Below are 15,142 nucleotides of genomic sequence, written 5' to 3' on the forward strand. Positions count from 1 at the left end.
TGGCATTTTATTGGTGGAAGAAATTGCAAAATTTGGGAAATAAAGTTACACAAAAACAACAACGACAAGTTGGCAGAGTTAGCAGAGATTTTCAAAAAATGTTTTTTACCGACCAAAATCATTTTTCCCGAGCATCAAAAGAGCACAAGCAAGTAGTATAAGAGTTTGAGTGCGGTTGCGAATGAGAGAATATGGATCTGATACGCTAAAAAAATAGCTGAGCTCAGCAACCCTCTGGCTTAAAAAGTGAAAATTAGCTCTACTAAGCCGAATACTACGTATAAATGTATGTGTGTCGTTGCAAATAATGAGCAGAGCAAGGGATCGGAGCGGATTGCTATGGATTTATGTGTGCGTGCTTGTATATGGAAGATATTTTTTAGCAGAGAACGCTAGGTGAGTACGCTATTTGCTGTTAAAACTAGAGTTGCTGATCACTTTTTACCGGCAGGGAGAGGGTTGAAAGTGTTGCGATGCTGCAATTTGGACTATTTTTTGGCATTAGAAGAATTTTTTTAAGGACAGTCATGTATATTAGACGCCTGCTGTGGAAGAGTTGAATCAGTTTGAGCCTTGATGCCAAGCTAGCGAGACATTCTAACAAATCAATCGCTACTATTTCTTTAAGGCTACATGCGAACGAAAGAGTTGTAGTCGAAGACACAGCTACGTCGCTGCAAAGAATTAATTTCAAATTGATAATTTGAAGATTAAAAAAAAATATATTAGTGTGGTTTTGTGAATTTTTTGCGAACTAAGAATCATTGTAGGAGTATTGTGCTGTTCTTGGATTTTAATAAGTTGGAAAAATATTGAGTTTAATATAAAATTTATGAAAAATTCTCTGAAAATAATAAATTGTTAAACTATTAAAAATAATTACTTGAAAACTTTTGTTAATAATTTTTGAAAAATATATTGAGCATAAAATATAATAACTGAAAATTAAAAAAAAAACATTGTTGTGCAAATATTGAAATTTAAATTAAATATTTAAAAATAAAATAGTTTTACTTCAAAAGAATTATTGCTGTGAAAAGTGCCGTTATTGACCGTGAATACCCTCATCGTCTGCTTGTGCGTGAGTGTGCTCGTAAATTTTAATACAATTTTACAACAATAAAAACGAAAACGTTAAAAACAAAAACAAGCTCAAAATGTCGACACAACTGGAGTTTATCATGCAACTGTATATGATGAATTTGCTGCAACAACAACAGCAACAGCAATTGCAGCAGCAACAACAACAGCAAATGCATAATCTTCCCTCACCCAGTAAGCGCGAAATGGAGATGGACATCAGCAGCAGCACAATGACAACAGCAACAACATTCGTGGACCAGACACAACAATCACAGCAACAACTCCAGCAGCAGCAGCAGCCACAGTCGCAGCCGCACAATCCAAGAACGCATTTACGCAAAAATTCGCAAACCACTACCACCACCATCACCAACTGTAGTAGTAGCAGTAGTTGTACCACCCGTAGTCCTAATAGTAATTCCAACTCCTCAATAGCCATACAACAACAGCAACTACACAATACACAACACAACAAACTCTCCCCCCTACAACAGTTACTGCTCGGCCAATTGTCAGCACCACCGCCACCAATGTTAGCGACCACACCGCCCGCACTCACCACGTCGTCGAATTTGTTGTTAACACCAACAACACCGAATTCGGGCATGCCTGCAGCGGCGGCGCTATCATTGGCAGCGGCTGCTTACAATGTCTCGACCGGCAGTCAACTTCCCGTTCAAACACACATTTTCCCCACAAACGATTTAGCTTGTGATGCAGGTCATATAACAGCTGCTAATTTTCTTCAATCTTCTACAGTGACATCTACGCCCACCGAAGATGAAGAGAGGTTAGAAAAAGTAGCTGAGGTGGCGGCGGCGTCAACGCAGCTGGACGAGGAAGATTGCAGTCCATTGGACAATGCTTCGACCACATCCAACGACGTTGAAGATGTCAGTGATACCGTTACGGTGGAGGAGGAGAAGTATCGTGCACAAGCGCAGGATTTATCCGATAGACGGACAGATCGTTGGCGTGAGTGTAGGAAATCAGATGCAGAAGAATGTGGAATAAAGGGCCAGCAACCGCAAAGCGATGTTGCAGTCGAAGCTGTAGAGGTGCTTGATGAGGATGAGGAGGACGAAAAGCCTTTGGCTAGTCTGCTGCATAGCACTGCAGAAACACGTTGCCTGAGAACAAGAAGTCATGCGGATGCGCGTAATTCTGCGAATTCTTTGGACGGTTCTTCGAGTGTGGTGAGTAAAATAATTTTTGTAATTGTTGTATTTACCGTTATATAAATTTAAATTTTTGACGCGTTTGAAGAAAGCAAGCTTCGTATAAAATTTTTAAGTAATGTTTTCTAACTAAATTACAGCCGTTCATTTTGTCGATGTTTTTTGACGTTTTGAATAAAACTTTAGAGAAAATCTTACGAATTTGAATTGTGAAAATAAATTTTAGTTTTCAAAAACACGTTCTGTTTTAGTAACATGCAGTTTTTTAATAATGTACAATATATTAGGTTCTTTCGCAAATCACAAAAAATTATTGTTAAAACATTATCTACTGTGGCAAATCGCTTTCCATCGAATCAGTCATTATTTGTAACAAAATCTATTAATTTTAAATCCGTTTGAGGTGAATAGACTGCCAAGAGAGTAATTTTGAGCTTTAAGTCATCAATATTTCGACATTTCGATGAAAGCATAACCGCTTTTAACCTCTGCAACTCTGACGATCCTAATTTAATTCAAGTTATATATTCAACTGTTAAAAAGGGTTTGATGTAGGCAGAGTAGAACTCGGCTTTAATATTATATTTATACAAAGAAGTATAAATGGTAATTTTGGGCGACTGAATAAAAAACATAGCTTCTGACAATTCTAAGCCCTTATTTTTAGGGCCAATGCCAATGCAGCTGAACAAGAGTTTTCTCCTAATAGCTTGAGCTCCTCCAACGAAATGATTATTTTTACAATGCTTTACTCTTTACTGAGTATTGAATAATGCTTCAAACAGTCGCCGGCATTCCGCCCTTGTACTTACCGCCCGTATCAAACCTAATTTTAATAAAAAGTTATGCCCGTAGTGGCAACATAGAAATCAGTTGTTCTCTTTTGTTTTCATTTCACCAATATTGCCATTGCTCAATTTTTATACACGATTTTTCCCACATTTGGTTTTTTAGTTATAATTTTTTATAATGTAAAAGCTCAAAACTAATATCTAACTATAAAAAATAGTCTATATATTTATAAATAATTGTATACGACTGTGATTTTGAGTTATTTTTAGAATATTTCAAATATATTCAAGTTTATTTTTTAATTACTACAAAATATCGAGACCGACAACCCTGTGTCGCAAGAGAGAAATCAGCTCACTCGTTTCTACGGGAAAAATCAAATTTTCGCGGATATCCTAACGTACGGTCTGTAGAAGCAGACGGTAGAAGCGGTGGTGACTGTTCAATTACGATGCGCTCTCATAAGATAGGTCGTATCAGCTGATTTGGTCTACCGTTTTGTGTCGGTGACTGTTTCCAGCATTCCAGCTTAAGACACTTTAACGGTTACTTTAGTTTAATTTCTAGCAGTCTTTACTTTCCTTTTCCGAACTGTTTCCGAACTGTTTTTTATTTTACTTTATTTCTATTAGGTTATCTGTCAAAAAATCAATCTGTCATTCATTCCAACTATGTCGGATTTTTATTAATTGCACACTTTGGAGAATGCCCCACTTAAGATTAATCAGAATATTTTTACAGATATACATATGTATGTCTTTATAAATAAAAAATACCTATACATAAATTTCAAAGTAATGTACATACAAGTGTTTCAACGCTATGTTTATATGTAGACAGTATCCATTACCAGTCTGCTGACTTACAGCTGTGCAAGATCAACAACAAATTCGGCAACAATGTTGCAGCCGATTTTTTATCACAAAAGAAAAAACAGAAATAAATAAACAAAAGTTAAACGACAACTTCATTTCTAATGAAAATACGAGCGATTTGAGTAAATAAACTTTATGAGATATGCAAAGACTTCTAAGAGGAGAACTTGCGTGGGCTGATTGAACGTGCTCGCCTTCTCAGTGATATACATATGTACATATGTATGTATGTTGGTACTATTCTGCTTAACTTTGTGCACAATTTGTGTCTGATTGAGCATATACTCCTCCGCTGAAATGTCGAGTGATGAAAAAAGCAGTATATTTAAAGGTCTACCATTGTCTGTTGAAAACCGACTCTTACCAGAAAAACTTAATTATAATTAGAATATAATATAATCTAATTTTTATAATTAGAAGTCTACGGCAATTAATATTATAGTTTTCTTTATAAATTAAATTACACTTTTTTATAACAATATTCGAACATAAATTTAATTCTCTTTTAGCCTTATATAACACCCACAAAGCAACCGGCCGATTCCACGCACTACCCTTCACAACAAAACGCTACGATCATTCAAGACGTAGCCGGTACGTTTACACAACTCACCGAAAACGAAAATGCGAACATGACACCTATGTCGCTTGCGAAAACCCTACTTACACCACCTTCTAGTGACCAGTTGCCCACAGCAAATAATAGAAAACATAGTCTCCATTCAACTACACAAACGCTCAATCCTGAGCCAACACAGCAATCTGTTGGCGTAACTGGCCTTGCTGGCACTTCAGCCATAATGAGTCTGAACACCGTCGGCAGTTTAGATGCCTTCCTGCAAAATGAAGAGAATCTCAAAAATCTGCGCAAAGTCTCGTCTTATTTGGAGTGTGAGAATGCGCTTTGTCGGCAAGAGAATCTACGTGAACATTTCCATTGTTTCGATGAGCCTTGTCAGGGTAAGATATTGAGTAAGAAAGATGATATAATTCGACACTTGAAATGGCATAAGAAACGCAAAGAGAGTTTGTTACTTGGTTTTGCACGTTTCTCCGCCTCGGATGACTGTGAGCCTGCTTATGGTGCCGGTTGTACATATTGTTGGAAGCAAACACATTATCATTGCGTCTACGAGGACTGCCCGAAGGTTTATGTAAGCACGAGCGATGTGCAGATGCATGCAAATTTCCATCGCAAAAACTCGGAAATCGTGCAAGAAGGTTTCCGACGCTTTCGCGCACACGAAAATTGCAAAATCGAAGACTGTCCATTCTACGGCAAGAAGACGTCGCATTACCACTGCTGCCGTGAAGGTTGCAATCACACATTCAAGAACAAGGCTGATATGGGTAAGTGATGGACGAAGAGCAAATGATAACTGATGGTGCCTGTTAAGTCATTAAAATCTAATTTTTAATGGTTTTTAATTATATTTTCCAGATAAACATAAGTCTTATCATCTGCGTGACTATCAGCTCACGCAGGATGGCTTCAAGAAAATACTAAAGACCGAGGCTTGCCCTTTCGATGGTTGTAAATTCTCCACCGTCTGCAATCACATTCATTGTGTGCGCGAGGGCTGCACCTATATTTTGCACTCAAGCAGTCAAATGATCAGTCATAAACGCAAACATGATCGTCTCGATGGTGAGCAGGCCTATCAGAATTTCAAGAAACTGAAGGACTCCAGCGGTGAGGATTCACCAGCGTCGAGCGCCACGACACTCGCGGCGACCAATACCGTAGCTACTGCGAATATAACCACGCATACTACCACACCTTTGTCTTCGCTCAGCGCAGATCGCTTTTTGGCGCGAAAACGTGGGCGTCCACCAAAGAAAATTGTAAGTGAAATGATATATTTTTCGATTTAATTTTTTATTGTCTTCTCAATTTATAGGAATTGCCCGTTAAGACTGAGCCAACCAAGCGCATCAAGTTGGAGCCGAACACTGAGCAATTGGCTGCCTCTGCTGCTGCTAACGCACAACTTGCTAACAACAATGTTCCCAACAACACACAAATGCCCAGTGCTGCTGCGGGTCTGTTCCCACCACCCTTCCTGTCCAACTTCAATGCTGCCACTGCAGCCGCAGCCGCGGCAGCTGCTGCACAGAGCATGCAAATGCAGGATCCCAATACGCCAAATATGCAGTTGACCCATCTGATGGCGCTTTTCCAGCTACAGAATCCACTTTTCTACCAAAACCTTTATCCAGGTGGTATGCCAGCGAATATGGCAAACATGTTAGGTGCTGCGGCGATAGCTGGTGTAATGCCACCCGCATCCGGTCTGTATGGTAATATGTCGGCTTTTAGTGGGCCGTCGGGTGCGACCATCAAATCGGAATATGGTGAGAAGCAGCAACAGTACAAGGAGTGAATGTGAGTTGCTTACAAGGAGTTTGTTGAATAGGTTATGGCGACAGGGGTCGCCTACAGCAAATTACTTTGGGAAACTTGTCGCGTTATAGTATGCAATTAAATTTGCACGCCGTGTTTTGGATATGATGGGTCCTCAAAGGGTTATCTGTTAGTTGTTTTGGCAATCCGATGACATTAACTGTACCGTATAAGTTGACGGTTTAAAAGCTTCAGTGCAAGTTATTGCAAGAGCTTTAGCACTTTCGTCCATTAGAATGGATGATAGGCGCTTCCAGCAATTCGACTCAACGTGTTTGTATAGGGACATTTTTACAACATTCACATAGAGAAAGCTTAGTGGAACATACATCGTTTGTACAATAATTTATACGTTTTGAGGGACTATAAAATTCGTTTCAGTTTCCGAAAATATTTTATTTTAGTTGCTTTTCCAGCGAAATTTGAGTTTGTAGGAAGCAAAATATGGATTTTTTTTAATTTATAGATTAAACTCATTTCGTTTCCATAATAATTAATTGTGCATGGCTTATATAGGAAAAGTTATAGCTTTATTTAGGAAAAAGCTTCTTTGGCAACTTTTTTAAAATTGTGCAAGCTCATCATTTAAAGCTTCAAGCTTCAATGGTAGTTGTTATACAATTTGAAAAGCTGACAAAAAACCTTTTTGGGTGTTCTGTTTGTCTTCCGGAATAAAATTGATAGTGTTTGAAAGTATATACATATATACATATATGACATTTTTGTACCTTAGAAGACATTTGTTTTGACAGGTTGACTTTTTTTTAAATTATTTTAAAAAAATCCGTAAAAAATCAAAATAAATTAAATAAAAATATTTGCAGCAAATACTTTTATTTTTTATAGATATCAATAAATTATTTTTAATAAAAAATTAAACGAACAAATTATAACTGTGATTTTCTTATTGTTATTGTAAATAAATAGTAAAAAATAATAATGTATTCATATGTCATTTATATTAAATTATAATATTAAAAATATTTTAATGTGTTTCAAAATCATACTTAAAAATAATAATAATAAATACATATATTGTTAACTAATCTGGTAAAAAATATTTTTTTCTTACTTAAATATAATATGTATTTAAAGAGGTGGCGATCCTTCTCAAAAATGGTCACTCTTTCAGTAACATATAGTATATATATATATATATGTATGTATATATATATAGTATATATATATATATAGTATGTATATATATATATACAAAGGTCACGCTAAGGGTCAAAGCACTTTCATGTGACCATTATTTACCTGCGAAATGACATGATTATGATATGTTAGAATATTTCCCATTAAAAAGCATTAATTAAACATCAAATAAAATATCTGCGTAAAATATGCAAATTTTGATTTAAAAGTGTTCGAAATGGGTTCCATTCCACCAAATACCGCACGTGTGCGCCTTAGTACTTACGGTCGTTCATACTATAGCAATAAAATTAAATTCGCATCTTTCCAGACATTAATTATGTAATTTTGTGACACAAATAGATGAAATAGATCTGAAGTAAATCTAAGTTTTGTTTTCAAATCTTAAAAACATATATCTATAATTTTTAATAAAACACTTTTAAGTAGTTTTTTATACATTTTTATTCAATAGCTGCAATTGCTTTCAGTGAACTACATAATAAATAGAATTTATTTAGTTTTAGTTTTTGTATTTAGTTAAACAAATAATTATGCTGCTCCGCAATTAAATACATATAGCAATTTTTATTTTACTGAGACATTTCCATAATATAACTGTATATCTGTATTTATGTGTGTATATTTGTGAGCATATAAATTTAACCATTTTTAAGCATTTTATAAAACCTTGAAAAGTAGGTATTCGAAAGTCGGATACAAATATACTAGTATATATAAGTATTTGTGAAGAATTGCAGCAGAGCGCATATTTGGGCACTACACTCCTACACTACTACACACTATGCAAGCATATACACACATACATATGTATGTATGTATACACTTATGTACATTTAAGTCACGGCTATGCTTTTGGTACTTGCAAATTACATTACTAAACTAGAAATTACAATATATTATAATTTACTTTTGATTACATATGTGATTACATTTTATTTAAAAAAATTATAACAAGCGCTAGTAAATAAACAAAAAATTGATATATATATGCATGTGATTATACAAATTTATGCACGAGCTTATGCTAAGAGAGATTATACGTAAACATTTTTGTGTACTTTTATAAGTATTTGTAGCTAATCAAGCGGGTAATTTGCAACTACAATTTGAATATAAGTTTTTCAATAAATTTTTCTTTTCTAATCACAACGTAACACATATAAGCAAGCTATACATTTATCGTTAGATGTATTTTATTTTTTAATGTTTGCTTAAGTACTTATGTAAATATTTACTGCATGTATAAACGAGTATATGCATGGCATTAACGCTCGAATTATTTGTTTCAATAAAAAAAATTGCAAATAGAAATGAAAATAGAAAATTATGCAATATAATCGCGCATACATAGACATAAATTATCTTCGAATAAGAATCTATATAAATATTTGTAAATTACTAACCATTTGCTTACACTTAATTATTTATTTCTATAAACTAAAAAAACAATGCTAAATTAATATACCTTTTTTGTAAGCTTTTAAACATATCAAATTATATTTTTAAATTTGTTCGCTAAAAACTAATTTTGAAAAATAATAACAAAGCTAAGTTTTAATAATTATGTTTTGTTTCCCCACAAAGTAAGCAAGCTAATTATCTAAGTAAATAATTTTTTTTAAATTCTGGTTTAGCATATGAAGAGAAAAAATAAAATTCTCTCTATTTGCATAAATTGGGACTTAGCGAAGCGAATTTTAAAATATTTATATTTTTTTTAATTAATACATTACTATAAGTATACATACATAATTCAATCACTATATTCACATGACACAAGCGATTTTGGTTATTAATTATTATCATTATTTTTAAATTACAGAAAAATCATATATGAAAACTGAAAAATAGCTATAAGGAACTTATATCTTAATCTTTTCAAAACAGCAAAACTGTACTTTACCGAATGCGAGTCGTCATTCTTACACAGGGTCGATTGACTCGTGACTAGCCTCAAAATATGTTCAATACATGCGAAATATAACAATATATCGACTTTAATGAATATATGTATATAACTTTCTGACCAAAATTTACATACTTTTTTTAGAAACTATAAAAAAATCAAAAACAACCAAAAAAAATTTTTTTTATTAAAAATTATGTAAAAAAAATTTTATAAAAAAAAAGTATATAAAAAAAACAAAAGAAAAAAAACTAAAAAAAGATTTTAGTATAATTAAATTTTACTTACAAGTAATAGTAATATTTATATTTTTGTAATAACTGTTGACTTTCTGTAAGGACAACTTTGGTAGAAATACATATACTGGAAAAACCAATATTAAAAAAAAGGTACAGGAAATTATATATGTACATACATTAACCGAAATAATTTATAATTATCATCAAAAGGTTAGCGGTTACATTTCAACGCTGACGTTCATATACATACATATATTTGTCTAAATACATATTTTACCTTATAATTTAACGAGATTTTGCATAGCGATCGTGTTAGCGTAGGTGCTCTTATTAAAGTTATCAATTCAAATAGCGGCATTTAAAAGCAGTTTATGTCATCAGTTTTTATCATTCCGTATCTGTAGAATTTTTGCTAGATTTCTTTTAAGCGCATAAAGCTTAAAGATTTTTTTGGTTGCTTCAACTGCTGTTAGTTTCAGTTTGAAAGCGACAAAATATATAATTCATGTTATTGGAAAAATTGATGGTAACATTTATTAGCCGTTCAGAAGCGGCTTCGAAATTTTCTGAGACTCTAAATTTTATGGTAAATAGCACGCAAGAGAAGCTTTACTAAGTAGCTAGTAAGGTGAAATGATTGATTATACTATAAATATATATACATATACTATAATATCCTCAGACTTTCAACTTATTATTCGAGCCAAACTTTTATGCCAAGAGTTTATGCATCTTATAATTAAAAAAAAATTTTTAATAAAAATTTTTGTCGCTAACAACTACATTTTGAAGCACGCTTTCAAACTGAAAACCACCGCAGTCTTCACTTTATTTTCTATTTTCGTCTATTTTTTTTTTTTGGATTTATCATGAGTTTTAGGTATCTTTAATAGAAGCTACGCAATATTTTCGCTATGAATCAAAACCGTTAGCTGCGACCGTTACTCGTATCTGTATTTGTTGTCTCATTGCTGCCGCTACTGCTGCTGATCTCGTCAGCCGTCTTAGCCGATTGCTCTTGCAGCGCCGATGCAGCCGCTGCCGCTACACCCGCTGCCACAGTGACCATCGGACGCATATGATGTACGGGTCGTATGGATTTAAGTTGTGTTGTACCGTTAAAACGCACATTTACCTCTCCAACCATGCTGAGTGGATGCATTTCTGCACTCGTCTGCGGTTGCTCTGTGGGCGCAATAATCGCGACAGCTGGCACAACTTTGCCACCAGGCGCTGTTGTTGCTGGCACACTGCCGGCGCCATACAAAGTTTGCCGACTGCTTAACGGTGATAGCGCCGTTGGTGTATTTTTGTAACCCATCCGACTGAAGAGGCTACCACCACTGCTGGAGCCTGTACTGAGTCCGCTGCTGCTGCTATTGCTGCTCGTGCTGGGTGGACTGAGTGGTGTGCCCACGCCACTGTCCACCTCAAGTGGGCTGCGTATGTTGGCGTTATCGAACGGCTGCTCCGACTGATTGGTCAACTTGAGTTCGCTTGGCTTCGTTTGTATGTCTGCCGAGTCTAGTAGGCGATTTGGCCGTTGTTGTTGTTGTTGTTGCGTTTGGTATTGGTTGTCGTCCAGCGAATTGCTAGCGCTATTTAATAACTTTCGCTGCTGCTGTGTTGTTGTTGATGTTTGAGCATTTTGTTGTTGTTGTGTATAGCGTTGTTGTCTCAATTGTTCATAGGTGTGTTCAAAAAAAGGTGTCTTCTCCTTCTTCTTTTGTGGCGAACCATGTTCTTCTCTTTCGTTCAACTCTTCTAACACCTTTAGTGGAAACCCCAAATGGCTATTAACCGACACGGATTTGCCAATTTTGCGTTCAGTGAAGTGTGGCCGTCGGCGTTGACGTTCCAAATCGTCCAGCTGTTGCAGTATGCGTCGTACATCGCCGGGCAATTCGAGTTCGACATTTTGTTCGGCCAATTGAGCAACGAAGTGACCGAGCGTTTGTATAGTCAACTCCAGTGATTGTACTTGTGTTTGCAGCGAAGTGATTTGCGTTTGTTGAGAGGAGCGTGTCTTTTCCAGCTGTGCGATCGACGATTGAGCAAACTGTGTAAGGAAAATCGGAGAATTAGAAATAAGTTTTATGCTGAAAAAAATGTCTTTGCTGTTATTCAAAAGTGGACTAACCTGCAGCTGCTGTTCGAGATGCATATTGCGTGTTTTCTCTCGGTTCAACATCTCCAAATGGTGATTTGCTGTTGAGATCTCTTCTTGTAATACATTGTATTCCACATTATATTCGGTCAGCTGCTTGCTGACATCCAAAGTGAATACCTGCAATGTTTGGAAATAGAATTAAAATTGCAGTTATTATGAAGACCGTCACCAAAAAAAATTAACAACACAGAACTCGATATATCCTCGCCTAAATTTCGTACAAACTTACCAATTTCATTATTTTCTCCATTGTATGCGCTTCCATTTTCGGTACGACCGTCTTGAGATAATCCATAATTTCCTCAAAGTTGTCGCGTGCCAACAACTCGTCCTTGTGCACTGTTAGCAAAGCGATTGCGAATTTGAAAATCACCTCCGACGACTCGAGGAAAAGCAAATCGAAAACGCGTGCCACGAAACCCAACGGAAATTGTGAGCTAAATACAGTTAGAATCCAGGGTGCGGCGTACAGAGTGGGCGACACGTCATTCTGATCGAGCCAAATATATAATTCTGGCAAATGATCTTTGACGAGCCGCGAGAGTTGATATAACTGCAACTGAAATTTCTTCATATCCGGCAGATATTTAGTGCGCATCTGACGTCGAAACATGAGATGTTTGAGCAATTGAAAAGCGTCCGCCTCATCGCACTAAATAAAATATAAAAATACAGTTAGCAATGAAATAGCTATAAATAACGGTAAATGCAATCACTTACATGCAACAACAATATGCCACATATGAAACCCAAGCCCTGACAGTAGCCCAACTCTGGATCGAGTATCGAATAGGCTTTCAGTAAATTGAACAGCGACAATTGTCCCACACCCAGTGGATCCTTGTAGAATTTATGATTAGGGAAGGTGCGACCCAGATCGATAAAGATGGCATGCTGATGTTCGGTGAGATTTTTCAGCAAAGTATGATAGGGCGTATTGAAATTTGGAAATTTCCTTGTATCCACTGGTGCTGTGTTCATGGAATGCTGATCGGCGAGGAAGGTCCAAACGTCACCACGTTTCGAACGTGGCACACCACATTTAATCGCTTGTGCCAGCACTTTGGGATCCTTCTTATTGGCGATCTTCATGGAGTCACGTTCAATAATCTGTTCCCAACGCTCGATCAGTTGTTTGTCGCATGGCACGATCTCTTCATAGTCGAGTTTGATGCGTTTGAGCTCATTTTCATTTTGACGCGCCTGCAACATGGCATTCTCGGTTTCCATACGATTCAACAGTATGGTCTGACGTATGGCGGTCTTCCAGAGATCGCGAAGTTCCTCACGTGATCGTTTGCCGCGAATGCGTTCTATTGGGAAAATAATTAATTATAAGATAAAATACATTTTGTACCTGAAAACTCACTTGTGATCCTCATTGGTGACATAAATTCATTCTGCGCATCGCCATCCATACCCTTCGATGGTGTTACCACGCTATTTAAAATGGCGTGACGCCATGAAGCTTTATGTGCTTCAGATTCCTTTGGACTGTTGCCAACTTTAATGAAACTGTACGAAAAAAAAAGTTCGGATAAAATATCAATATTTTATAACTAAAAAAATGTATCTCTTACATATCCATCATGGGACTCTTCAAGTGCTCCGCATTCGGTTTACTCGGACTTGCGCTACCAATCGTGTTCGAACGTGAGCGGAAACCCTCCGGTGGTGTCTCGTTGCCACTGCGACTAACCGGATGTGGCTCGGCCGACTTCTCACGTATCTGATTATCGCGCAGATCATGCGCTATGCCAATGTCATCCTTGGATGCTTTACGTTTCAACAGATGATCAAATGAGTTGGTGAGCGAACGTTTGGCTTTCATGAAAATCGTACTACCACCCAAGTATTGATTCAAGAACTCTGAACGATTCTCAGCAGTGTCGTGCACATGCCTTTGTTGGCGTGACTCACAGTGCGCTCGTAAAAGCATCATTAAAAATTGATTTTGTTCCGACAGCGGTGAGCTGGTCTTCTCCGAACCATAGTACTTGGCCCAAATCATGTCCTGCTCATCGTCGGTGAGCGATTCTATGCGACGGAATATCATCGCTTGTGTTTTCTTTTCACTCAAACCTTCAATGTCGGTGCAGAGTTTGTGATACCACAACATTGGACAGTGTTCACATGAGAAAATCTGTGTGCCTTCCTTTTTCTTTTGTTCCGCGCATGTTACGAACGCTTGCGAAATGGCCGCCACTATGTCGTCGCACACATGATCCGACTGACATTTAAAGACATAACCTATGTAGCCATCATTATGCACCTCACGACAGATGATGCCGAAATGATCGGGATTCTTCTGTCCCTGTGCGCAACTGGCCACATCCTTGAAGTCCTTGTACAGTAAAACTTGCTTACGATCCGGCGAGATGAGCCGCAAATCAGAGCGCCCCACCAAAAAGACCATAGTGCGATTCTGCTCTACAAATGGCGGAATACAACCGTACGAAGCGGAACGATCGCGTTGCTTGGGTATGCTGTTGGGTGGGAGAGATTGTGGTAAACTATTAGACGTGCAAAAAAATTTTAGGTTTGCGAAAAAAGTATTACCGAAGTCTGAAAATAAGGGGTTTAACTATAGAAACTAAAGCATCATGCAAGACAAAAGCTTCTAAAAACACAAAAAGTACTATAAACGCTACTAAGCAAATATACAACAAAAATATATAACTAAAGTAATATTTTTTTCACTCAGCTTGGAGCCTTGAACTAGCAACAAAATGCTGTTAAGAAGAATGCAACAAAAAGCTACAACTTTTTAAAGTACACAGTCGTTCTAATGCATGCCGCGGATGAAAAGCCAGAAAACGCTACAACGTCCTACTCACGTGTCGAGCGTTACGTAGGCTGGTTGTTGTGGTATCTTAAGCATTTGCTGTTGTGTCTCATCTGCTGTTGCTGTTGTTACCGTTTTTTCTTGTTGCATCGCTGGCTCTTTTGTAGCCTCCTCCTGCGCTTGACGTGGCGGTGATGGATGTTTGTTGATTATAACATTCGGTGCAAGAGACACATCCGTCCTTGGACCTGCTTCGTTTTCTTCCTCAGTGCTTGTACTGTTGTTCCGTTTTAGTTATTTTTATTGTTTAAGGAAAAAAGGAATACGCGTTTTAAATTACACAACTTTCAACTTTTTTTAGTGAAATTTGAGATCAATTAACTTTTTAGAGATTTCTTATTGCGGTGCTGCAATAATTCTGTGCATTATAACGGAAAATTAAAAAAAAAAAAACTCAATGACCACTCGAAATATTTGCAAGTATATAAATTTATGCGCACAGAAGTATTGTAAGTGAGCATAAGTTTTAGAGCGATTAAATCCCAATAG

The 15,142-nt window shown here is 36.6% G+C and overlaps 2 protein-coding genes across 6 annotated transcripts in view; one reads left to right on the top strand and one right to left on the bottom strand.

Moving 5' to 3' along the window:
- Positions 1–910: 910 nt before the first annotated feature.
- On the top strand, positions 911–7,134 carry cas (castor zinc finger transcription factor). The gene is made up of 4 exons (XM_014247904.3): positions 911–2,279; positions 4,438–5,278; positions 5,370–5,773; positions 5,830–7,134. The coding sequence occupies exons 1-4, from the start codon at positions 1,158–1,160 to the stop codon at positions 6,310–6,312; spliced, it is 2,850 nt and encodes a 949-aa protein (XP_014103379.3). The 5' UTR covers positions 911–1,157; the 3' UTR covers positions 6,313–7,134.
- A 3,254-nt stretch (positions 7,135–10,388) lies between these two features.
- Positions 10,389–15,142, bottom strand: part of plx (PTB_TBC1D1_like and TBC domain-containing protein plx) — a 43,546-nt gene continuing 38,792 nt past the window's right edge. For 4 of the 5 annotated variants that reach the window (XM_014248016.3, XM_036377851.2, XM_036377852.2 and 1 more), the window contains 7 exons: positions 14,646–14,870; positions 13,389–14,294; positions 13,178–13,323; positions 12,529–13,121; positions 12,038–12,460; positions 11,779–11,925; positions 10,389–11,697 (listed from right to left, as the gene is read on the bottom strand). In XM_014248016.3, coding sequence (XP_014103491.2) covers positions 10,567–11,697; positions 11,779–11,925; positions 12,038–12,460; positions 12,529–13,121; positions 13,178–13,323; positions 13,389–14,294; positions 14,646–14,870 — 3,571 coding nt within the window. In that variant the 3' untranslated portion in view covers positions 10,389–10,566. The remainder of the gene's footprint in view (positions 11,698–11,778; positions 11,926–12,037; positions 12,461–12,528; positions 13,122–13,177; positions 13,324–13,388; positions 14,295–14,645; positions 14,871–15,142) is intronic. The other variant, XM_036377850.2, reaches the window with a different exon arrangement.

This window comes from Bactrocera oleae, chromosome 2, assembly GCF_042242935.1.
Source record: "Bactrocera oleae isolate idBacOlea1 chromosome 2, idBacOlea1, whole genome shotgun sequence".
NCBI lineage: Eukaryota > Metazoa > Arthropoda > Insecta > Diptera > Tephritidae > Bactrocera > Bactrocera oleae.

Excerpts from the sequence above, each read along its gene's own strand:
- cas (XM_014247904.3), top strand. The coding sequence starts at position 1,158 with ATGTCGACACAACTGGAGTTTATCATGCAACTGTATATGATGAATTTG. Across the intron at positions 5,279-5,369 it reads CAAGAACAAGGCTGATATGG|ATAAACATAAGTCTTATCAT; the intron begins GTAAGTGATGGA and ends TATATTTTCCAG. Across the intron at positions 5,774-5,829 it reads GGCGTCCACCAAAGAAAATT|GAATTGCCCGTTAAGACTGA; the intron begins GTAAGTGAAATG and ends CTCAATTTATAG.